Source organism: Salvia miltiorrhiza, chromosome 1, assembly GCF_028751815.1.
Source record: "Salvia miltiorrhiza cultivar Shanhuang (shh) chromosome 1, IMPLAD_Smil_shh, whole genome shotgun sequence".
Taxonomy (NCBI): domain Eukaryota; kingdom Viridiplantae; phylum Streptophyta; class Magnoliopsida; order Lamiales; family Lamiaceae; genus Salvia; species Salvia miltiorrhiza.
The window spans coordinates 39470152-39495889 of record NC_080387.1 but is presented as its reverse complement, the minus strand read 5'-3'; the positions used below and the strand labels follow the sequence as shown (position 1 = coordinate 39495889).

The window sequence follows — 25738 nt, the reverse complement described above, 5'->3', positions numbered from 1 at the left end:
ACCTCAATTCCACATGATTTGTTGTCATTTCCCTTCATATTTTGATTGCTAATATGTGTTTGTATCCCAATTTTGAGTTTTGTTGAGTTTTGATGCTTGGTGTAGCTTTTGGAGTGATTTCAGGGAAAATCAAAGATTAATTGGACGATTTTGAAGACATGAGATTGAATTACGTCTTGAGAGGAATCCGTGAGCGCAAACGACGACCAAATCCGAGTCCGGACGAGGGAGAACGGAGCCGAACAAGCGGACTGCGCATAAAGCCCAGGACCCCGCGGCCAAGGGCCCGACCGCGGGCCTCTGCTCCAAAATTGCCCAGTAAGCCGCGGTCCGGGCCGCGGCCACGGGCCCGACCGCGGGCCTCTGCTCCAGAGCAGTCCAGAACATTTTTGGCAGTCACCCGCGGTCCGAGCCGCGGCCGCGGGCCTCGATCGCAGTCTCCTCTCATTCTGGCCGCGTTCTTGACCGCGGTTCATGCCGTGGTCGTGGGAAAAATGCGGGATTGCTCCCTTTGGTGGGCCCAAACGCGATTTTTGCCCCAAAACCCCCTTTTCCCCTTTTTTTTCTCACATCTTTCATCTTCCCCCAACATTAAACACACTCTCCTACATCCATACCCAAGCCCTAGCCTCCATAACTACACTCAACCACCAAGATTGGAAGGACATTGAAGAAGAGAGAAGATTAAAGGAAGCTAATTAAATAGGATTTGTCACCTCTTACTCTCTCTCTCTCTTTCATTTATGAATTTATTTGAATTAAGTATTTTGATTGTAAGCATGATAGGCTAAATCCCCCATTGGTTTGGGGGTTAGGCTCATGGATGATGTAATGGATTGATTATTATGCTTAATATATGTCTTGATTACTTCCTTGTCATTATCTTTGCAAGCCCTAGTATTTCTTTCTTGTATGGATTGTTGGCCACTTTCTATGCATTTCTCATTTGTGATTTGAATCGGGAGAGGATAATCATAATAGATTAGGAGCTTGAAACATATTGACTCAATAAACCGGGAGGTTGAGAGTTGGGTGAGAGTTTATCGATCTTATTGTGCTTTTGGGAGTTATAGGTTAGAAGTTGACCGGGGACGGCAACTATGACCCGTAATCTACCGTTTTAGTCGTCCGGGAGGGGGCTAGAACTAGTTGGGAGATCACTTGATAACACTCATGTTTCCATGGTTTTTAATGTTCTTATGATGTTAATTTTATAGGAAATTGAGTGTTTGATGATTGTTTTGTGCTTAAATTGCTTTATATTATGAAATATGTTACTTGCTCGTACTTTGATGAATTTTACAGAAATATGAAGTTCTAATTTGGACTGTTGATCTTAATGAAAGTTGTATTTCGTCTCGATACGAGTTCGTAGGCGCAAACGGTTCGCAAATCCGAGTTTGGATGAGAAAAATATGGCCGAAACAAGAAAGTCGCGCGCAGCAGTGAATAGTATCCGACGGGAATTTCCGAATTTTCGGGATTTTGCGGGATTTTCGGATTTTATCAGTATTTTCGAGCTCTATACTGTATTTATCCCCTGTGCAGGTCCTCTTTTGACCTATTCAGGGTTCCTTTTTCAGTTCCCAATTTTTATTTTTCAATTTCATAGCTTTAGAATTTATTTCTTTCCAGTTTTTACTGCTTGGATTGGATTTTTACAAGATTGAAGATTCAAGCTACTACATTCGTTCTTATTCAGTTTTTATATAATTCAGTTTTTATAATTGCTTTCTTTTTAATTATGTTTATGCTTTCTTTTATTATGTCTGGCTAGTTTCGTTTAGCTGATTCTAGGGTTTGTAAATAGTTGATTGAATTTATGTGATTTATTTGTTAATACCTTTGTGCCTTCCAGTTTATGATTCATAATTCCTGGTGCTTAATTTCTTGTGAATTATTTGATCAATAATTTGCATGTGTAGCTATTCGGTTTGAGACCTAGCGGAGATAACTGTTTAGCGGATTCAGGAATGTATGATATGATTTTAATCTTGAGACCTAGCGGAGATAGGTGGATCATAGGGAGCTATTCTTAGGAGCTATTGGGAGTTAGTAGATTTTCTTGAGACCTAACGGAGATAGATAATTTACTAATCTACGATCGTTGTTGCTCTAGTGAGAGTAATTGATTAATTAAGTGATCTGTTATCATAACTGGATTAAATTGGTAAATAGGATTAATAGATTAATTGCATAGATTTAGTTAATGAATTTACTGCCCTAGGATCAGTTGTCTTTTATTAATTGAGTTTTCTATCCTATTTTATTTGGTTTGTTTTGATTTAAGTTATCTACTTCATTCTTATTTGTGATTGCCTGAATATTACTAGGGTTTAGTTAGGATTACTTAAGGTGATTCGTCATAATAGTCCCTGTGGATACGATACTCTGCTTGCTGTTTATGTGCTACAATTATACTGTTTAGTTGCAGTTTTTGTTGCTATAATAATAGTGATCATCACTCTAGATAAATAGGAGTATCAAGGCTAATATTGAGTTAAATTGAAGTCCATTGCTAATCCATCGTTGCCTAATCCCTAAACCACCTTCATCACTTAATTAATCCACTTTGTTTGATTGTTCTTATTTTGTCTTTGAATTTGTTAGTTAATCAAACCACTCACCTCCTTGTTTAGTCTAAATAGCTCTAGCATAATGACTTAAGGTAATCACTAGAATTTGACTACTAATCCTTGTGGAATACGACCATGCTTCTCTATATTACAACTACACCGTATACTTGTGGCGTAGTAAAAATAATAGCGAACACACGTCAGTATTAATTTGGAAAAAAAAAATATAGGTTTCATGGGAAAAATCAGACTAACACAAAGTTCATGTATTTATGTTCAAAAATAAAGCTCATGGGAAAAATTAGAAAATGCTGAAAGTTCAATGTTATGTTTGATGGATAATTGATTTAAATAGAAATTTTGGAAATCGATTCTATTTATTACGCATGATGTTTTGTCGCTTTCTAGTTTATAATACTCCCTCCGTCCCATTATTCATGGCTCGTATTCCTTTTTTAGCTGTCCCATGTTACTTGGCTCGTTTCCTTTTTGGGCCATAATTAGGTGTAGATTAATTACTTAATTAATAGTTGAATAAAACCCTAAATTCTACCCAGATTTTCACCCCATCAATTCTCTCTCTTCTCAGCCGCTCTCTTCTCTTTCCCTCTCATTTCATCTGCCCTCTCCACCAGTCGCCGGCCACCGCCTCCGCCGCATCCTCTGTCTCCCCTACAGGCTGTGGGGCGATGGTGACGGAGATGGAGGGTGCGGCGTCGCAGCAGATTGGCGGCTCTTCACCTCGAAGATGTGGCGGCGCCGCGGCTCGGTGGCGCTGCAGAACAGAGTTGGATGGGATTGTATCAGAGCTTAATTTTCACAAGAAAGGGGCTGGCCTCGCCGGCGTTAAGATTCGCGGTGGCGGCTGAAGCCATAGCGCCTCCACCTCTCCTCCACTGTTTTCCCGGCGGGTTCGCGGCGGCGGTTGAAGCCATAGCTTGGATTGTTGTGTATGCCCAGAAAAGGGAAGGGTTAGCGCAGCCGCCCATTCTCCCCAAACCCCAGATCCTTCAAATCGCAGCACCTGGCCTCGATTCTCGGTGATAGCACGGCCGAAAAGCCACCGCCGCGTGAGATCTGAATTTTTACCACCACTTTAACTCGCAGCCCCACGCCTCGATTCCCCATATTTGAATTTTTTGGCTGAATTTTTAATTATTTTATTGTATAAAGCACTTTATTAAGCAAAAGTGTTAAGGAATAAAATAGTTGAAAGAAATACCTTAATCTTGTGGTCCCTACTACTTTTACCACAACTTTAACTCTCCTAAATACCCATGCCGAAAAGTTTTGAGCCATGAATCATGGGACGGGGGGAGTAATAATAATAATAATAATAATAATACACCATTTTAAAAAAATTGGGGTTGCGGATATTCTCAATTTGTGGGTAGGGTACCCTCAATTTGTAGCGATTCATCAATTTGTGAAAAATTCGTATACTTGCTGCGGATACACCCGCCAATATAATGCGGGTACATTGCGTGTGGGTTGAGATTTTTTATAAAAATTCTAGGTCTGAGTACCTTCAATTTGTGGGTAAGGTACCGAACTCATCTTGATTTGTTGCCATATTTGAGTTCGAATATTAAATGGAGCAAAATTTTTATTTTTTTAGAATACATTAAATTTAATAATAAATGCATTGATTTTATAAAAAACAATATTATTTTGACGTTTTTACGAAAAATAGAGTTATCGATAGTAACCAGAGCCGTTGTACCTATACTTATATATAGGTGGATTTTATTCTAAATTCTTAATGAACATCTCGATAAGTAGATTATGTATATATACTCATATTTAAGTCCAGTATAATTACTAAGGGGGGTGTATTTGTTCAAGACTTATGTAGATTTTAAAAGTCTATAGAATTCTCACGGATTCCTCATGATTTCGAATGAATTCTCGGTCAGATTTTTAATGAATTAGCAAGAATTTGACGTGATATTTTCGGACTTGAAATCCACAAACCCAGCGAGCGTTGGACCGAGGCCCAGCGGCCGCTGCAAGCACGTGAGCGCTGGAGACCCTCATATGCCGCTTACCCCCACCTCCGCCACCGCTGCCGTCGTGGTGGTCCCCTCAATCTCCTCCACCACCAACCACCCTGAACACGTTTTCCTTCCCCACTCTCCCCCCCCTCCAAAATCCCCGGCCGCCACCCCTTCGTCTCCGCCACCACCAACCACCTTGGACCTGTCTTCCTCCTCCTGCCCCAAATCCCCAGCCGCGGCACAAGACCCTAGCGCCGCCCTCTGTCTCCACCACCACCAACCACCCTAAACACGTCTTCCTTCCTCCCACCCCCCAAAATCCCCTGTGCACCCCTTCATCTCCACCACCACCAAACACCCCAAATCGAAAATCCTCAACCACCAATTCAAAGCCACAGCGTCGCCTTCCCCATAAATTGCTCTCCTCAGTCACCATTACAAACCCTCGATTTTGGAGATCTTGCAAAAGTAGGGATTTTGGGTCACAAATTAGTAAGTACAAGATAGAGAGACGAGGGGGGCTGAGGCCGATGCGGCAGCGAGGGAGACGGGAAATGAGAAATCACCGAAAAACTTCCACCGGAAACATGAGAGAGAGAGAGAGAGAGAGAAATGGTTGTGAAATGAGATAAATGAGAACTTTCATTGCTGTATCCTCGGCAGCGAGCGCTGGGTCTAGCGGTCGCTGGCTTCTTTGCCGCGGGCGCTGGAACCCAGCGAGCGCGTGATTTTGGCAGATTTGTGAATTCTCGTGGTGTTTGGTCGGATTTGTTGATGCCTATTTTTTGAACGAAATCAATGAAAGTCATTCCAACTTAAAAGTTCGTAGATTAATGAATACACCCAGATTTTCATAGACTTTTAAAAGTATTGAACGAATACACCCAGATTTTAAAAGACTTTTAAAAGTCTTGAACTAATACACCCAGACTTTAAAAGACTTTTAAAAGTCTTGAACTAATACACCCAAATTTTAAAAGTCTACAGAAATCTATAAAAATCCTGAACCAATACACCCCTAAGATTTGTCTACTACGACATCGATAAAACTGATCTCCAAATTTCAATTGGTTCTCTCTTTCGGGAACCTACTAAATTAATTGAAGTTTCGAAAATTCAATTACCTCTCCAATCAATTTTGTTACATTTCTTTCAAGTTTCCACTGGTATCGTGGAAATTAATTTTATTGATTAGCTCAGATTTATATCGCTACACTCAAATAAATGTTGAACTTGCATTTTAGCTTACTTGTACCCATTCATAGCCATTACAAGTTTACAACCCAACTAATCAATATCTTAATTATATTTTTTTTATTGGAAATAAATGACTATACCTATCTAACGGCATTAAATAACGACGTGTCAAATTGATTACTAATTAATGTGAAAACGTGGGATCGACTATAATAATAATAATAATAAATAAATAATAGTAATAATATGCAGTCATCCTCTTCGAAGCAATCTCTTATACAAAAGGCAAATTAACAATTGTTAGTGCTTATATAGCTATGGAGTCAGTGTAAAGAAACTATTGTAATATTTAAATCTAGTTGAACTTAAATATATCAAGCAAATGAGCCATTGTTTCTAAAAAAGTTAATGGGACATCGACACTTGATCAATTAAAATAAACAAAACATTAACGTGATAAATTATGTACTCCTATTTTATTAGAAAGGAAAAAACGGAAACGCGTCGTTTAGTCTACCAGAATTTACTAAATGAGAGTGGCCAAAAATCCTCACACGGCCTAATCCTATATATATACCACACAAATATGTCGTTACAGTTAGAAAGGGAAACATATACAAACACCACATTCACCTTAAATAAATAAATAAAAAACCAAAAAAAAAAAACCAATAATTCATTTCCTTCACAGATATTATTAATGGCGGCGGCTGCTGCGTATCGCGTGGAGGAGGAACAGCTCTGGAAATGCCCCAAGCACCCCTCCAAGCGGCGGCGTCACGGCGTCTGCCCCACCTGCCTCCGCGACCGCCTCATCAGCCTCTGCCCCAATTGCGGAAACGTCCGCCCCTGCCCCTGCAACGCCTCCGCCGCGCTCTCCTCCGCCTCCTCTTCCTCCTCCTCCTCCTGCACCGCCGCCGAGCCCTCCTTCGCCCGCTCCCGCTCTCTCGCCATCCCCTTCTTCCTCCGCTCCAATCCCAGCCGCGTCCACACGGCCTCGTTTCTCTCCGTTTTTAGGCGGGCCAAGAGCAAGAAGGGCGGCGACGCCAGGAAACGCGAAGGCGACGGCGACGGCGACGGCGATGAGAAGCATGATGTGAGCAATAACAGGATTGAGGATTTTGCGAGGATGATTTCGCGGTCGAGGTCCGTCGGTGTCGGCACGGCGGCGCGTGGCTGCGACGGCAGCCCCTCGTCGGGGAAGGGAAAGTTCTGGAATTTGAAGGCGTTTCGCAGTTCCAAGACTCCCAAGGCCGCTGATCAATCCACCTCCAACAAAGGGTGATTTTTTTTAATCTTTTTTTTTTTGGCCATTATTAAAAAATTACACCAACTCTAATATCATGTTCATCTTTTAGCCAATATTTACAAATATTATAAATATAGTATGCGTTTATTTCTAATATTCGGTTTATAGTTCAAGTTAAAATTTCGATTAATTAAAGCTGATATGTCGACTCTAGAAGCTAATTTGGTCATTAGAAAAAATATGTACATCAGAATTTCGTTCTCCATCTCAGATAAACTATCAAAATGTAGCACAAAATATTAGTACTACGGTTAGGAGCATTGTCATAAGTCGACACGTCAGCTTTAATTGCTCGAAATTTTAATTTGTGCTATAAACTTAATAATCGAAATAAATATATACTATATTTGTAATAATATAAATTCAAATTAAAGATGAATATGGGTTTAAGTTTGGGATATTTTTTAGTAATAACTTAATTCTTTTTTGTGGCATACAAATTTAGTATGCCGACATTTTCAAAATTTTCCATTGTTTTTTGGTTTTGATTTTATATGAATGTAATTAATAGCGTATGAAAAGGCTGTGTATGTCTTAATGTAAATATGTCTGGAAATATGGTCCAATGTTCTGTTAATTGTTTCTTTCACGCAAAAAATTATTTTCTAGGTTGAGTAATTGTTGATCTTGTTTGTTGGCTAATTAATTAATTAATTAATTAATGTACTTTAACTCGCCAAGAATCAAGATAGTCTATTGATAAATTAAACTCTGTAAAACTTATTGTCTAGTGTTATAACAGTTCGATATATATAATGAAAAACATAAATTTAAAGGAAAATATAAAACCATTTCATATAGATATGTGCGCACGTAAAAGTCCAAATTAATATAAAATACTTTTACTAATCTAACAAAAATATGTCGTCGCTAGGATCTTAATGAACCTTATGTACTCGTTACACTTTTCAAAAGATAATTCTTTTCTAATATTGGGAAAATTATATCATGATAGTAAAATTCTCAAGTTATATATTGTGTCTTATTCTTGATAGTAATGATATCAATTAGCTTGTTATGTTGGAAGTTATAAGAAACGATAGCAGAATAAAGAGTGAAGAACAGTAGCAAATAATGATTGGTAGATTATGACTTCTCTACATGGTATTGGTAAGTGGTAATTAACATGAAAAACAGAAGGTGATGAACTGTACAAAGAATCGTGAAACAGAAATTGGGGAAGATCATTGACAGCATATATTTAAATTTACAGTTGTGAATTAAATAAAAATAGGATACTATATATGTGAATTGCACGTTTTCATAAATGGGCTGGTCTTGGGTGCGACCGTCGCACAGTGTGCGACGGGTCCGCCCCGGCCCGCGCCCGACCCGGCCCGCAATCCACATCCGAAATCCTAAATCCTAAATTATTACATTTGTTTATAATAATTATTACTTTTAATAAGCATGAAATATACATTTGTTCGCACAAATGTATACTTATATAAATATAGGTATTTTTCTTCATTTAATATACAGTATTATATTTTCTAAACCCTAAATTCTATAAACTAAACCCTAAACCCTGTAAACTAAACCCTAAGCGTGAACACTAAACCCTAATAGGTGAAGACTAAACCCTAAGTCTGAACATTAAACCCTAATAGGAGTATTTACTTTTAATAAGCATAAGATATACATTTGGTCGCACAAATGTATACTTATATTAATATAAATATATACCTTCATTCAATATAAAATATTATACATATCAATGTACATTTATATGAACAAATGTATATATTATGTTTATTAAAAGTAACCATTATTATAAACAAATGTAATAATTATGAGTATGAGTCAAACCCACGCGGGTCAGGATTCCGGGTCAAGAGGGCGGGTTTGGGCCGGGTCGACCCGTCGCACACCTGTGCGACGGTCGCACACCTGTGCGACGGTCGCACAGGAGAATTAGCGTTCATAAATAAACAAATAAAGTGAATTCATCAACGCCTTTCACTTTCAGAAGTAAAAATAAACATAATAATCTACGCAAGTCAAGGCAGGAATTAGCTGTCCCGTTCAGAGAGAGTAAAGTTGTTAGTTATTTAACTAACTCGTGAAATGCACTCCAAAAAAAAAAATACAATAAATAACTCGTAAAATACAAGTAATGCTTGTATATATAATGTGTATTAAATAATACTCGAATCCTCCTTCAAATGTCTTGTTTTAGCTAATTTAAGTATAAAGTGGGTTGTATATAATAAAATTAAAATGAGAAAATAATTTTTTAAGGTATTTTGTGTATACTTGTTGATCAAGCCGTAAAGTGATTAATGTCTGATATCAAATGTTTCAATTTGAATAACTGTGGTGCAATTTTTAAATTTAATTATTAATTTACAATTGAAAAAGTAAATCTTTCAAATGGAACACCCCAAATCGAAAAGTATGATGTGTCAAATAGGATTGAGGGAGTATCATATATATATATATATATATATATATATATATATATATAGGGTCAAGTTAAATAGAGAATTATTATAAGTATATTTCATTTTGAACAAGTCTATACATTTTACGAACATATCAACATAACTAACGAACAGACGTATTTAGTAAAAAAAGAGAAAAACTCGCCACCAGCAGGATTCGAACCCGGGGTAAATTGTTGTTCACGCGGTACATTGATTTGTTCGTAAAAATTGTAGATCTGTTCGTTTTTATTTCACGAATTCTCTATTTTCTAAATATTTAGCATTCTCTGTTTAACTTTTCTCTCTCTCTCTCTCTCTCTCTCTCTATATATATATATATATATATACTCTAACTTGTAAAGTTCATCAAAATGTACTAACTTGAAAATTCCCTCTCACTTCTCAACACATTTGAGCTTCTCAATTGAACCTTTACTTATATATATATATATATGTATAGATAATGTGTTGCAAAAGAAATTGCATTCATCTATATATATAATGGTGACATACGAATTATTTAATTACGACCGAATTACATGCTTATGTTTGCCTTAGTGTCTCATGCTTGTACTTGCTTTGGAGTTGGAAGTACATTTACAAAATTCTTCATTAATATATTTTGTTAACACTTTACATCAATGAATTTATGTATTTAAGTAAATTAAACAGAAAAGGATTCTGACTTCTGATGTATAGTGTTTCTTTGTTGAGTATTATGACCTATAATTAATTAAACCATATATGAGAAACAACAACTTGGAAATAAAATGGTTTATTGATTCTAAAATTACAATCTTTTACCCTTCTTGCAAACTAAATCTAACTTAATTTTAAAATATTATAATTAAAATAGAGACTTGATTGCAATATTTTAAAAATTGGATTTAATTTACATTTATCAAAGTTTGAGGTTTTAGAAGCAATTAGCCCGAAACTAAAATATGAATCAAGAATCTTTAAATGTGATTCAGTGATTCGTGAGCTAGCTATATGTTATATATCAACATAGTATATGCCTTTTAAGCATTATACATTATGGACCACGAAAATCTACTATAGTAATATTTTAAAAGGTAGTATAGATATGTCCCCAAGGAGATACCAAGCGGTGCGATCTCCTGGGTTCAAATCTCACTGCTCCCCCTCTCCAACTACCCCAGGTCAAAAAAAAAAGTAGCATAGATATATGTTATTTTCTAGTTTGTAATCATATAAAATATTGTTGTCGACAACTATAGATTCTTCATTTTGGGAAATTAGTTGATCTAGCACATGCCTTTTAAATTGAAAAATATATATATATACGGACCTATAATGCGCCGTTGGGTTAATATTATTTTTATAAAATTTACAATGGGCCATTAAAAAAAACAAAAAGAGAGCATTTGAGTGGCTGTATGATTCGGGAAATCGAATAATTAGACAATTAAATTGTGTGAGAATCATCATGGGAGGGATGCGGGCTACTTCAGATATGTGGGTATTATTTTGATTAAATATATAGAAAGCAGATTTGCTGAAACCATATGCAATAAATGAAGTTGGTTACCTATCCATGTTCTATATTAATGTATTAAAAAATAATGGGGTCCCACCTCATCTGAATGTGCTTCTGTTCAGTCAGGACTGGATTGGCATGTATTTATTTTTATAATTTTGAATTTCGGGATTTAAAAATTCAAATACCACAATTTTTAAAATACTAAAATAAGTTTTTTAGTACTCATCTTGTTTAGGTTTTCTATGCTCATATGTTATTAATGGCACAGGGTCTAGTTACGTATTGGTATAAAAAAATATTTCAGTGCAATACTTTTTAAAAAAGTATTGGTTTAAAAAGTAGTATTTCAAAAAAAAAATAGTTTTTTTATATTTTTTACTATTTAAATATTTTCAGTCCAATTCATTTAACAGTTAGTCGGTTATTTTAGAGTAGTACCAGTGGTTATTTTTTATTTAAAAGCAGTACTGAGCTCTAATATCATAATCTTTGTGTTAGCTTTAATTATTTCGGTATATGAAATTTATTCAGTACTAGTTACTCATTATTCTCTCTGTGCTGATGAAAATAATTACCATGTAAGTTTATAACATGCATTTTATTTTAATTATTTTTAGAGATACGATTAGCTGCAGTTGTCGAGTATTAGACTGAAGATTTTGTCCATTGTTTGGCACATGCGTGGTTTCCCACTCTTTAAATTCAGAACAATAAATGATACTTACAAAAATTTGGTACCTAATCTTGTCTACAACAGTTTAATTAGATCTTTCTGTTTTTTTAAATTCATAAAAAAAAAAATCGACTTTGGGTAGATAAATATTTTTAAATTTAATATCTGTTTTTCTCAAATAGATTTTAGAAGAATTTGAGCTTTAAATTAAGTTGATTCGCACCCATAAAAAGTGCTTTCAATTTCAATAAATATTTATTAAAATTCTGAGCAAAATTGGATTTAATTAATTTTTATGATTTGCATTATTTAATAAAATGTTATATTACGTTTTTTTTTTTGATAAGGGAAAAAGCTTTATTAAAGAGAAGGTACAAGCAGTACCAGATACAGAACAGACAGCAAGAAACAAAAGGAAAAGAGGAGGAAGAAACAAGGGAAAGCAAGACACCACTGAACTAAACTCAACCATGTAAACAGATAGGGCTGGGAATCGGGTCGGGTTCGGGTACCCTACTCGAAAAAATCGGGTACCCGAACCCGAAAATCCCCTAAACTCTATACCCGACCCCGACCCCGAAAACGAAATCGGGTACCCTAATACCCGACTCGGGTACCCGAGTCGGGTATTCGGGTACCCTAAATTACCTGATTTGAAGCAAATTCAATTTGAAGCAGCCAATTCAGCAGGTAATTCTAACAAAATCGATGCAGCAAATTTTACCAAGAATAGGAGGAAATCGAATTTTTAACAAGAAGTTACAATATATAGGTTAATTCTAACAAATCCTCTCCAACCACATTGACATGAAAATAGAAATCTGTATGAAAAAAGAAGAAGAAGAAGAAGAAGAAGCAGCAGCAGCTCAGCTGTCGTCGGAGCTCGGAGGCGGCACAGCTGTCGTCGGAGCTCGGAGGCGACAAGCTCGGCGGCAGAACGACGGCGCGACTGTGCGAGCGGTGGGACTGGCGGTCTGTGAACGACGGCGACAGCCGAGGAGAACGGCGGCTGCGGGTGGGCGAGGGGCGCCGCTGGGTCGCCGGAGACAGGAATGATTTCTGGAGTGGGGGCGGCCGAGCGGGATTGGGATTTAGGGCTGGCCGGCTGAGATTGGGATTTGGGATGTTGGTTTCAATTTAAAATTAAGGGAACTTGGGAAATGGGAAATGGGAAGGGGCGGCCGAAGGGAAGGGATTCAAGGGAAAGTCAAACTTGAGAAATGGGAAGGGATTCAAGGGCCGAACTTAAATAAATTAATTCGGGTATTTCGGGTATACCCGATACCCGATCGGGTATACCCGATACCCGATTTTCTAACACCCTAAATACCCGATCCCGACCCCGAACCCGAATTTTTCGGGTATCGGGTACCCTATACCCGATTTTTTCGGGTCGGGTATCGGGTACCCGATTACCCGATCCCGAAATTCCCAGCCCTATAAACAGACCGCTGCATTCCATCTGCAGAAATCAGAGGTGTTTAGTTTCATATTGAAAGCCAAGCTCCAACCCCAAATTCTTGTCTTGATTTCAGAAACTATTCTCTCCTTAATCCAAGAGCCTTGGTTGAAAATGCATTCGTTTCTCTTCTTCCAAACGCACCAAACAACACAGATCCAAACTGCTGTTAAGAACATGACGTCTTCTTTGTGCCCGAGGTTAACAAAAACATTGAAGTGGGGCTTCGCCTTATGATGAAAGACAGCTTGCTTGCCCATCCACTGTATCAACTCCTTTCAGACTTCCTCAGATTTCGAACAAGAGAAAAAAATATGGTCGATGGACTCTTCTTTCTCCTTACAGAGCACGTAAAAATTCGGAGGCTGGATAGGCACCTGCCGGCGAATGAGATTGTCGAGGGTTGGTAGTCTACCTTTGAGCACCTTCCAAGCCATAAGAATGACTTTTGCAGGGGCTTTGGTTTTCCAGATCTGCATCAGTTCTCCTTCTTTTCTTTGCTCGTTCGGCTGTCGTCTCTTCCAACAAATCGCCTCATAAGCCGACTTGACGGAGAAGGCTCCATTGGATGACGCTTTCCATCTCCAACCATCCCGCTTATCTGTTCTCAACACACAACTGTCAATGAAAGAGATAAGGGACTGGATTTGATCATGTTCACGACCCCTCGGCTCTCGGCTCCACTCGAGGTTCCACCTCCATGCTCCTTCATCCCATAACCCCATACTCTTAATGTTACCGTCTTTGTTGTTGGAAATCCGAAAGAGTCTAGGAAATTTCTCAGCGAGTTTGCATTCCCCGATCCACCAATCATGCCAAAACCTCAAGGAATCTCCCTCTCCCAACACCACCTCAATATTATCACGCAACCACTTGCCATCGTCCCCCCTACAAATTCCCAAAACTTTCTTCCACCATCCTGTTTGTGAGATTTTGCCATTTGCGTCACCCAGCCCACTTTTCTCCCACACAAACTCCCCATGACAGGCTCTCACCACCTTGGCCCAAAGAAGCTGTTTATCCACCAAAAATCTCCAAATCCACTTGGCCATGAGGGCCGTATTAAACCAGTTAAGATTTTTAAAATTTAAGCCCCCGAGGTCAGAACCAACGCACAAATCATCCAACTTCACCCAATGGATTTTCCTATCTTCCAAACCCCCACCCCAAAGAAACTTACCAAAGCAAGACTGAATTTCATCGACAACACCTTTGGGAATTTTGGAAAAGGAGAGATGGAAGATCGGGATAGAAAGCAGAACTGACCGGATAAGAGTGGCTCTTCCGGCGAAGGAGATTTTCTGCTTCTTCCACCCATTGATCTTGCTTTTAATGTTATATTACGTGATTATGTTATTTATGTTTTCAATGAATATTGAGTGACACGAGATTAAAATAATGGGCTATCGACTTATTTCTATTTTTGTTGTTCCAAAAACGAATCTGACAAAAGTATATTTGAGGGGAGTGATGCACATGTATAAAACATTTTCCGCAAACCAAATTGATTCTAAAATAGAGACTGTCTCTTAAAACTTGATGTTGTTTTTTTTTTTTTTTTTTGAGAAGCATAGTATATCATTCTTATTTCATCTTTTTTGACAACTGTCTCTTAAAATAGAGACTGTCTCTTAAAAATTATCTCTCTCTCACTTATAAGTTCAATAAGCCAGACACTTTGACAACTTATAATTTTGACAACTTATAATAAGCTGTTAACAAACTATATTTTATAAATTCTGATGCAGCCCGCACAGAGCTAAGTTCGCACCAGAGCAGAGTTAAATCTCGCGCCAGACCAGAGCCAAGCTCGCCAGAGCTGAAGTTGTGCCCGAGCAAAGTAGAATTTCCAGAGCAGAGAATTCCCAGAGCAGAGAAATCAAAAGGCCAGAGCAGAGAAATCAAAAGGCCAGAGCAGAGAAATCAAAAGCCCAGAGCAGCGAAGTCAACTCGTCAGAGTAGAAGAACCAATCTCCAGAGCAGAGAAACCAATAGCCAGAGAAGTCGATAGTCAGAGCAGCGGAACCGAGCAGACCATGCGGAGCAGAGCAGCGGAACCGAGCAGAGCAGCGGAGCCGAGCAGAGCAGACCTCGGCTTTGCCAGAGCAGAGGAACTGTCCCGACAGAGCGAACTTCCAGAACAGAGCAGCCGTCACAGAGCTGAGCGGACGTGCAAAGCAGAGCGTACAGAGCTGGATTTCTCGCTAGGGTTATTTTAGCTTGTTGAGCAAGTTTATTTGTTTCCTTTGTTTTCGTTATTTCCTTTTTGTTTCCTTTGTTTTCGCTATTTCCTTCATTAGATTAGGGTTTTAGTTTGCCTATATATATAGCTACATGTGAACGAAAAACCTAACTAATTTTGATATATGATATTTGTGAGTTAATCTCTGTTGAGAACTATGAGTTCTTCCTGAATTTTGCCCAAGCAAATTCAACTTATCGGCGTATCGGCGAGTTCATCATCCCTCGTCGTGTGTCACTCAACGTCTCCGAGTTGCTGCACCGATCACATCGTTGGGGTCTAGAGATCCGTTCTCTAGGAAACTTCCCAGATTAGGTCAGGGGTTTTGGGACAAACTTCCATCCTTTATCTTTCCTTTATTTCTCTTTTCAAGTCTTCCGCGCGTATTTATTTGTTCATTCCGGTGAAGTTCAAGAGGTTACCGGCGAGGTTCACATCAAATTCTTTAAAATAAACTTAACAAAACACCATCTTAGTGTCTCGCTCTCAAACTTTATCAAAGTTACTTATTTAGGTGGTGGTGAGGAATTAGCTCAGAGCTCGAGATACGCTTTACAAATTAAATTGTCGCACTAGCAATCTAGTTAGATTGCGGAATATTGTGGTGGTGGTCTAAATTATTTATGCTCGTTTTGTGTTTCACTAAATGATTTAAAAGGGAATGTGCAGTTTCAAAGATAAAGCGTGTTGAGCATTTCATCAAAAAAAAAAGTATAATTAGGCAAATCATATCCCAACAAACATCATCACACAAGAAAGATGAGTCTAAAATTGATCAAATTTGGGCATCTTCATACGAATCAGAACATTATCTGCAATTTCGAAGAGACGGTGAGAACGGATATTCCTGCCTGCAGGGTCGGTGGTCTTGGGGGCCTAGGCAGCTGAGAATGCGCCCGCTTAGAAAATTGAGAATATAGTACTAACGCGCAAAGAAAGTTACTGCATTCGTCCTGGAATTAACTGCATTAGGAAAAAATAGGGGAAAAAAAAAATCAATTTTCGTTTTTTACATAATTCGAATTCAGATGTTGCATTCATCTATTAAGACGATGCATCCACCGTAGATCTTTATGATCGAAATTTGAAAGGCTGAAAATAGTTCGCCGTTGATAGTTCCTTTAAAATGTAAAGGCTTAGTATAATCTAGCACTTGTTTAGTATCCATAATTTAAATTGACTGATTAATAAAAATAAGATAAGTAATATACTTATAATATAAAAGTAATACAATTAATAATTATTATTAACATTATATTTAAAGTGTGACCTTTATCCACTCATAATATATTTAACTATTTTTTTAAAAATTCATGTCATTTCCTCGTAAAACTATTTTTACAGAACGAATGGAGTATTATATATAAAGGTCCACTTATTTTGCCAAAGGCCTTGAAAATATCAAGATCAGGGTTGTTTGTTTCACACTGCACACTACATGAGCAGGGACCCTTCATAGCTAGGAGTGAGCAAAATATCCGAAATCCGAATATCCAATCCGATCCGAAATTTAAACTTTGGTTCAGATTAATCGGATCTTCAAATCGGATCGGATCGAATTTTAAGTAATTTTTGGATTTTCGGATCGGATTGGATCGGTACTTTTAAAATCCGAACTAATCCGAAATCCGAATTGTGTATATATATATATATGTATGTATATATATATATATTATTTAATTTTTCTAATTTAAAATTTTGAATTATTTAATTTTGCAAATTGTCTAATTTGTTAGGTGTATGTATTTCGATTTTTTTTTTGTCTTTTTGGATTTTTGGATTTTCGAATTTTGTTTGTATTTAAGATTTTTTCGGTTCGGATTAGATTTTATCCGAAAACTTCAGATTTTCGGATTCAGATCCACGGATCATATGGTTCGGATTGGATTTTATTTTCTTCAAATTTCAATTTTCGGATCAGACCGGATCAGGCAAAAATCTGATTCGTAATCCGAATGCTCACACCTATTTATAGCTCCATAACACACATAATCGACAATCTAGCAGGAAAAACATAATACTCCATCTGTCTTTAAATAATTGTCCTAGAAAGGGACGATACGAGTTTTAATAAAAGTTATTGAGTGAAATGTGACTTGTGAGTGGAAAAAATGTTTCATCTTTGGGGTAGTGTTAAAAATGCTTAAGCAATTATAGGGTAATTAGTGTATAAATACATGAACTTTACTCACTTTTTGGTATTTAACATGAACTTTAAATCGTAGTTATAAATACATGAACTTTACTCATTTTTTGTATTTAACATAAACTTTAAAACATAGCTAAAATATGTTTTTAAACTTATTCAATTTTTAACATGTTTTTCATTTTTCTCAAATTAAAGCTGACTTGAAATGTTTGAATCTTAATGTGGACAATTTGGCGCTGAAATACGGCGGCGGCATTTTTTGTTAGAGAAAAATATCCCAAAACTAAAATATGAAAGTGAACGTTAAAAATTTGTCTACAAATTTCAAAAATTCATAAACCAAATTTCGTCTTTAAGACTTGGGGATTTCAGAAAGCCAATTTAATCATTTAGAAAGCCAAATTCAAAATATAAAAAATGGATCAAAAATTGAACCGTGAAGATTAATTTTTATAGCGAAAAATTATCCTCGTCAAAATTCAAGCATTCCAAGTCAGCTTTAATTTGGGGAAAAAATGAAAAACGAGTAAAAAAATTTAATAAGATTAAAGCTCATGTATTTATAACTATATTTTAAAGTCTGTGTTAAATACCAAAAGAAAGTAAAATTCATTTATTTATAACTAGGATTTAAAGTTCATGTTAAATACCAAAAAGTGAGTAAAGTTCATGTATTTATACACCAATTACCCTTAATTATATTGTAAGTAGAATAGTTAAATAAATTGATATATTGAGGGCAATATATTGTCAAATAGTATATATAAATAAAAAGGGACAAATTTCTATGAACGTACAAAATAGACTATTTATCAAGGGCGAATAGAAAACTAATTAACATACTCTCCCTGTTCCATTACAAATGTCTCACTTTCCATAATGAGATGTCTCATTACAAATGTCTCATTCCTTTTTTGGTAAAATATTCTCTCTCTATACCCTATTATTTAAATAATTTTCACCAAACCACTTTATTTGCTAATTAAATATTTCTTAATCTTCGTGCCTAAAAAATTAATGGGACATTTGTAATGGGATGCAGGAAGTATTTAATTAAAAATTGATGATATTTAATTAACAATTAATCACTTCATTCGTCCACAAAAAAATAGTCTATTTTGTCATTTTAAAACATTTATAAAAATTAGTTTATATTCTATTTTTGGACAATACCTCATGGAATAATTTATTATTTTCTTTTATTAAAACTCGTGTTATTTTCTTTTAAGTCTATTTTTTATGAATGAAAAAAATATTATTTAATTAATATTTAAATATAAACTGCAATGTACGAACATACACATATTGCCGACGTGCGCACACAAATTTTGGAGTAGGACTAAAATTGAAATTGAGAAAAATGAATATAACCACCCATCTAGTTTAGAGGTGGCAATAGGTAAACAAATTAAGAGGGTGTTTGGCTGAGCATAGAAGTTCTCTTTAAAACAGTTTATAAGTTCTTTAGGACCTTATAAGCTCCTTTTAAAGTGTTTGGCAAAATAAGTTCCTAACAAATTTATAAGCTCTAAAAATTTATAAGTTCCCCAAAAAATAAGTTCATTTATCCTAACTTATTTTCTCATTATCTTATAAGCAACACTCATTTTATAAAAAAAAAATAATTATGACTTTTTATTTTCATTATATATTATTCTGTTATGATCCAAGTTGAAATTATAATTTTTATGTAATGTTGCAGCAAATTTCTAGAAATGTAAAGAGAGATAGTGTGTAGAATATTGAAGAGGAGGTAGAGAGAAAAAGTAGGAAGAAAATTGGATAATTCTTTTCATAAACCCTACTGTTGCAAACTTACAACTATAAGAAATGGGAAGTGGTCCCCTTCTGGTAAAGTAAAACTAACAACTTTTAAATAACAAAAGCAACTCTTAAAAATAATACTCCTACGACTTATCCTCAAGCACTCCATTCAATGCTCAAATTGGTCAACACACTCACCATTCTCTTGACTGATACTCTCTCTGTTCTCCCCCATTTTCTCCATAGAACCAAAGACTTCTCTTTTATCTTCCACAGCTAGTAACCCTGATTTTCCACCTCCTTCAACAATAACTTCTGTCAACAAAGCTTCAATATCAGAGGACACAACAATACCTCCTCCATTTTTAGATCCTTGTCCCCAAGGATCGAAATTGGGAAATTTTCGCCAGAGAAACGAAAGTTCCTCCCAAGTAGATAAAGATCCCTTTTTTTTTGTCCCATCCGACCAATACCTGCTGAACCCTCCGTCCTCTCCTCAAAATCGATCTCTCGCCATATATGGCTATTGGTGTCACGATAAAGGCACCATCTTGATCCACAATCGGCAGCTCGGTCGATGGTGAAACAGCGGGACTGAGAACCTTCTTTAATATGGATATGTGGAACACCGGGTGGATGCGAGACCCCTCTGGCAGAGCAAGACAGTAAGCTACACTTCCGATTCTCCCAGTTACTTGATAGGGTCCATAATAATGAGCAGCCAATTTCAGATTTCGGGGAAGGGCGACAGACTGTTGACGATATGATTGAAGCTTCAAATAAACCCAATCACCCACGGTAAACTCTCTTTCCACTCTTCCCTTATTTGCATACATTTTCATTCGAGCTTGGGCTTGCTGCAAATTTTCCTTTAGTGTTTGTAAGAGCTGTTGTCTAGTGTGGATGAACTGTTTTGCTTCTTCATCTAGGATTGGGTAGTGTAGCAGTAGGGAAGGGTGTGATGGGGGTTGACCATAGAGAGCCTCGAAGGGGCTCATCTTAATCCCTGTGTGATAATTAGTGTTATACCAGTGCTCAGCTAGAGAAAGCCACAAAGTCCATTGCTTAGGATTTTGAAATACCATACACCTCAAATAATTTTCAAGGCATTGATTCACCCTCTCTGTTTGTCCGTCAGATTGGGGATGATAGGCAAAGGTGAAATCTAGTGTGGTTCTGACTGCCTTGAACAACTCCTTCCAAAACCCACTAGTGAAATCTCAATCTTTGTCTGTAACCACACTCACGGGCATCCCATGTAATTTGTAAACATTGTCCAGGAAAACTCTTACAACTGTTTGAGCAGAGAATGGATGAGATAGAGATATGAAATGAGCATACTTGGTTAATCTGTCTACTACCACTAAGATGGTAGTCTTCCCTTGTGATTTTGGCAAACCTTCAATGAAATCCATTGTAATATGGGTCCATGCTTGATCTGGGATAGGAAGGGGTTGTAACAGTCCTGGATATAGGCTAGGATTGGACTTGTTTCTTGCACACACCTCACATGCCTTGACCCAACTCTCCACATCAGACTTCATTCCAGGCCAATAAAATCCCTTCTTGAGCCTTAAGTATTTCCCATGTATGCTGGAGTGACCCCCCAATGCAGTGCTATGCATCTCCTGTAGAAGTAACTGCCTTAGTTGTGTGGCACTCCCAATAACCACCCTACCTTTGTATCTCCATATATCTCCAACTTGTACTCAATCTGGTGATTCTGTGGGTTCATTTTCCTTTCTTTGATTGATTTTTTGCATGAAGTCATCCGTAGAATAACTGTCCTTAATTTGACTCACCCACCTAGGTACCATGGTAGAGATTGTTGCACAACTTAAATTATCATCAACCCTCCTTGACAAGGCATCTGCTGCCTTATTTTCAGCCCCCTTCTTGTATAATATCTCATAATCAAAGCCCAGCAATTTGAATATCCACTTCTGTTGTAATGGTGTGATCACCTTCTGATCTAATAGGTGCTTCAGTGCCCGTTGGTCAGTCAATCTTGATCAGGAACTTGTGACCTTGGAAATAGTGCCTCCATTTTTGTGTGGCTAGGAGGATAGCTAAGAATTTCTTTTCATATACAGAAAGTACCTGTTGTTTTGGGCTTAGAGGTCTACTCAAATAAGCAATAGGCTTACCATTTTGCATCAAAACGGCCCCTATCCCTTGACCACTAGCATCTGTCTCAAGGATAAAGGGTTGGTGGAAATTTGGTAGAGCTAAGACTGGAGCACTGATCATGGCTTGCTTCAATTTAAGGAATGCTCTATCTGCATCTTCACTCCAAGCAAATTGTCCCTTCTTAAGTAGTGTGGTCAGTGGTTTACTAATCTGTCCATACCCTTGTATAAATCTTCTGTAATAGCCGGTTAGACCCAGAAAACCTCTCAATTGCTTCACTATTGTAGGTGCTGGCCAGTTAACCATGTTGTCTACCTTGTCAGGATCAGTGCAAACCCCATCAGCTGATATAATATACCCTAGGTAACTGATTCTAGATTGTCCAAATGAGCACTTGCTCTTCTTTGCATAAAGTTGGTTGTTGACCAGGATCTATAATACTTCCCTTAGATGGTATAAATGTGCTTTCCAACTCTTACTGAAGATAAGTATGTCATCAAAAAACACTAGAACTGTTTTCCTGAGCTGCTCCCTAAACTGTTGATTCATGAGGGATTGAAAAGTTGCAGGAGCATTGCACAATCCAAATGGTATAACTAGGAACTCATAGTGGCCGTTATGAGTTCTAAAAGTTGTTAAGTGCCTGTACTCGGGGGATACCAATATTTGAAAATACCCCGAACGTAAGTCTCTCTTGGAATAAAACCTACTACCCCCCCTCCAATTCATCCAATAACTCTTCTATTACAGGTATGGGGTAATTGTGCTTAATGGTAAGACTATTTAGATACCGATAATCGACACACATGTGCCAAGTACCATCATTTTTCTTCACCAATAAAATTGGGGAGGCAAAAGGGCTTTTCCTTGGCTAAATTTCCCTCGTCTCCAATAACCTCTTAACTATCTTCTCTATCTCATTCTTTTGATCATGTGAAACCCTGTAGGGAAACTGGAACTTTGGCGTACTGTCAGGTTTCAATAGTATTTGATGCTCCACACCTCTATCCGGGGGTAACCCTCTAGGTTCCTCAAACACTACCTTGTATTCTTCTAGTAGTGAGTCAAGTCTGGGATCTATTACCCCACCAGTATCATTTACCTTCACTTAGTAAATTTCTTCAACTCCACTCCACTCATCAGAATGTATGAGTTTATACAATGAGTGAGCTGATATCATATGGCACTGTGGTTCAGCAGTGATTGCTTGAAGTTTAACCTTCTTGCCCCTCTGTGTAACACCCACCACCATTCTCTCATAATCTAACTCTACAGGAGTGCATGATTTCAGCCAATCCCCACCCAAAATGAGGTCACACCCTTCTGTGGCTAATACTCTAGGTGAGTATGTGAATGTGTGTTGCTGGATGTTCCATTTAAAACCCTTGATCTATTTTGAGCTGACCATTCTGTCACCATTAGCTGCCTTCACCAAGATAGGTTTAATAGGTTATGTAGAACAATTAAGCTTTCTCACTGTTGTCTCACTAATAAAACTCAACGTACTACCTGAGTCTATCAATATATTAATTTTGTGTCCATTAACTTCTCCAATCACTCTCATAGTAGTTGGCCCTCCTTCTCCTAGGATAGCACTGAGGGCTACAGCCACTTCTTCTATGGTTTTTGCTTCAAATTCCCCATCAACTTCTTCAGCCTCAGCCTGCATCAATTCCAGCTCTTCTTCTTCAGTCATTATAAGGTAAGAGATCATCTGCTTGCATCTGTGGCCAGGTTTGCATATCTCATGACAATTATAACATAACCCTTTACTTCTTCTTGCCTCCATTTCCTCAGGTTTCAAGAATTTAAAGGGTACCTTTGATGCATCTCCACTCACTTTCTGTGGAACAATGGGTGTTACAGTTCTGCCCTTCTCATAAACTGGCCCGACCCATTATTACTCTTGTAGTTACCTTTCAATTTTCTTGTGAGTGCATCAAGGGTGAGTAGTTGATTTCTCCCCAACTCAATTGCTTGGCTTAGAGTGATAGGATTAAACATCCTAATGAAGGATTGTAGCTCTTCCCCTAGCCCACTTACAAAGCTGGCAATAAAGTATTCTTCTGAAAATTCACCCCCATTAACAAGTAACATGCATGCTCTGAGTTCCTCAAATTTGTCCACATAATCAGCATAATTACCAGTCATTCTTAATTTGTTAAATTCTGCCACAATCTTAGTCTCTTTGAGTTCCTCAAACCTTGCTGAAATCAGATCAACAAATTGATCCCAATTTAGCTCATAAGGTTTACCAGATAGGTTCTGGAACCATAGTGAAGCCTTTCCCTCAAAGTGCATAGCAGCCATCCTCACTTTTTGGGAATCAGGTAGAGTAGGAATTAAATCAAAATAGCCCCTGCACTTCAAGATCCAAGCCCTCGGATAAATTCCACCAAATCTAGGGAAATCAAGCTTTGGTAAGGGAGTGGAGTGATTATGGGACTTCCTCCACCCCCTTCACCCTACAATCTGTACTTGTGAGAATAAGGAGTTTTTCCCCCACTACCCCACTAATGCTCATGATCCCCTAAGATCGACTCAGAACCCTGACCCCCACTACCTTTACTCATATTCAATAACTGTAATTGTAAAGATGCTAGGGTAGAGGTTAAGTGTTCAAATTTACCATCTACACGTGAAAGATGTTTCTGCATTTCATCAGCCATTTTATTCATCTTTTCCTGCATTTTGACTTCAGTTGCCTCCCTTTTGAACGATTTTGCTTGTAATACTTGATCTAACTTCTTTTGTGCCTCTTGTAGGTCTTTAAATCTCGTAACATCAGCCATCGCCCGAGGATCGATTGCTCTGAATACCAACTGTTATGATCTAAGTTGAAATTATAAGTTTTATGTAATGTTGCAGCAAATTTCTGGAAATGTAAAGAGAGATAGTGTGTAGAATATTGAGGAGGCGGTAGAAAGAGAAAGTAGGTAGAAAATTGGACAATTCTTTTCATAAACCCTACTGTTGCAAACTTACAGCATATAAGAAATGGGAAGTGGTCCCCTTCTGGTAAAGTAAAACTAACAACTTTTAAATAACAAAAGCAACTCTTAGAAATAATACTCCTACGACATATCCTCAAGCACTCCATTCAATGCTCAAATTGGTCAACACACTCACCATTCTCTTGACTGATACTCTTTCTGTTCTCCCCCATTTTCTCCATAGAACAAAAGACTTCTCTTTTATCTTCCACAGCTAGTAACCCTGATTTTCCACCTCCCTCAACAATAACTTCTGTCAACAAAGCTTCAATATCAGAGGACACAACATATTCTAATTTTATTTTTTTTCAATTTTCTCTCTCTAATAAAGATTTTCTCACTAACTAAAAATTCTTTCTCTAGCTTATAAATTTAATTGCTCAAACATTTTGATAATTTATAAATTTTTAAAAAATTATATTTTATAAACTCTTAAAATATCTTATAAGCTCTTTAAAATATGGCTTAGCCAAACACCCTCTAAGCCGAGCCTTTTGGAATTTCATCGAATCAAAAAATCTCAAACTTTGATTCAACACGAACAAAATTATGTAAGTAACAAAAATCATAAATGTGCACAAAATAATGGGCCTCCCCATTGGGCTGACGTGACAATTTTAGTGGGGACACCCAGAGGTTGAGTTTGTTATTTTGGGATCCAATCCATGTTTCAATTAAATCACCTAAATTACAATCGCCACTCTTCTTCGACCATCCGACAACGACAAAATGGCAACTCACGATAAGGGAGTGTAATTTTTGGTTTACTTTTGTCTCTCTTTTTTCTTTTTCTTTTTCTTTATCGCATTGATGAGCCAATAATATGACATAAACGTACCGCATTTTTCATTAATTTTATTTTGAAAAAATAGTCTTATCATTTGATATTGCACAATTTCTTTCCCGCACGCATTTTAAGGAGTTACTCCCTCCGTCCCAATAATCTTGTCTCACTTTCCTTTTTGGGTTGTCCCAATAATCTTGTCTCATTTCCTTTTTAGGTAAATTTTAAGGCTAATTAACTCTCACTTAAACATGATTCTAATTAAACTTACCCCCTCTAAATTACATCTACTCGCCTCTCTCTCTCTCTCTACCGTCTCCCTCATTCTCCCTCTCTAAATTCACTCCACCATTTCCCCTCTGCAAATCCACCGGCGTCGCCTCCCTCTTCCCCCTCTGTTCCGCCGCCGCCGCCTCCGCCTCCCACCTTCCCCATCTGTAAATCCGCTGCCCACTTCCCCCTCTGTAACTCAACAGTCACAGCCGCTCCCTTCCCCTCTGTTTCGCCGGCGCTGCCTCCCTCTTCCCTCTGTAAC

The 25738-nt window shown here is 37.4% G+C and overlaps 3 protein-coding genes across 5 annotated transcripts; 2 read left to right on the top strand and 1 right to left on the bottom strand.

Moving 5' to 3' along the window:
- The first annotated feature begins 6287 nt into the window (after nucleotides 1-6287).
- LOC131014931 (uncharacterized) lies at nucleotides 6288-7656 on the top strand. Its single transcript, XM_057943115.1, has one exon. It carries the CDS (start codon nucleotides 6471-6473, stop codon nucleotides 7053-7055), a length of 585 nt encoding a protein of 194 aa, XP_057799098.1. The 5' UTR covers nucleotides 6288-6470; the 3' UTR covers nucleotides 7056-7656.
- Nucleotides 7657-19572: 11916 nt separating this feature from the next.
- On the bottom strand, nucleotides 19573-20381 carry LOC131007985 (uncharacterized). The gene is made up of 2 exons (XM_057934893.1): nucleotides 19770-20381; nucleotides 19573-19611 (listed from the first exon to the last, which is right to left on the bottom strand). Exons 1-2 carry the CDS (start codon nucleotides 20379-20381, stop codon nucleotides 19573-19575), a joined length of 651 nt encoding a protein of 216 aa, XP_057790876.1.
- A 2335-nt stretch (nucleotides 20382-22716) lies between these two features.
- Nucleotides 22717-24449, top strand: LOC131014920 (uncharacterized). 3 transcript variants are annotated; one of them, XR_009098371.1, is made up of 3 exons: nucleotides 22775-23128; nucleotides 23224-23371; nucleotides 24192-24449. XR_009098371.1 is itself a non-coding variant. In XM_057943095.1 (2 exons), exons 1-2 carry the CDS (start codon nucleotides 22734-22736, stop codon nucleotides 24265-24267), a joined length of 471 nt encoding a protein of 156 aa, XP_057799078.1. In that variant the 5' UTR covers nucleotides 22717-22733; the 3' UTR covers nucleotides 24268-24449. The 3 variants fall into 3 exon arrangements, 1 of the variants encoding a protein (XP_057799078.1); XR_009098370.1 differs by having other exon boundaries at nucleotides 22717-23128; nucleotides 23224-24449; XM_057943095.1 differs by lacking the exon at nucleotides 23224-23371 and having other exon boundaries at nucleotides 22717-23128.
- The last annotated feature ends 1289 nt before the right edge of the window (nucleotides 24450-25738 follow it).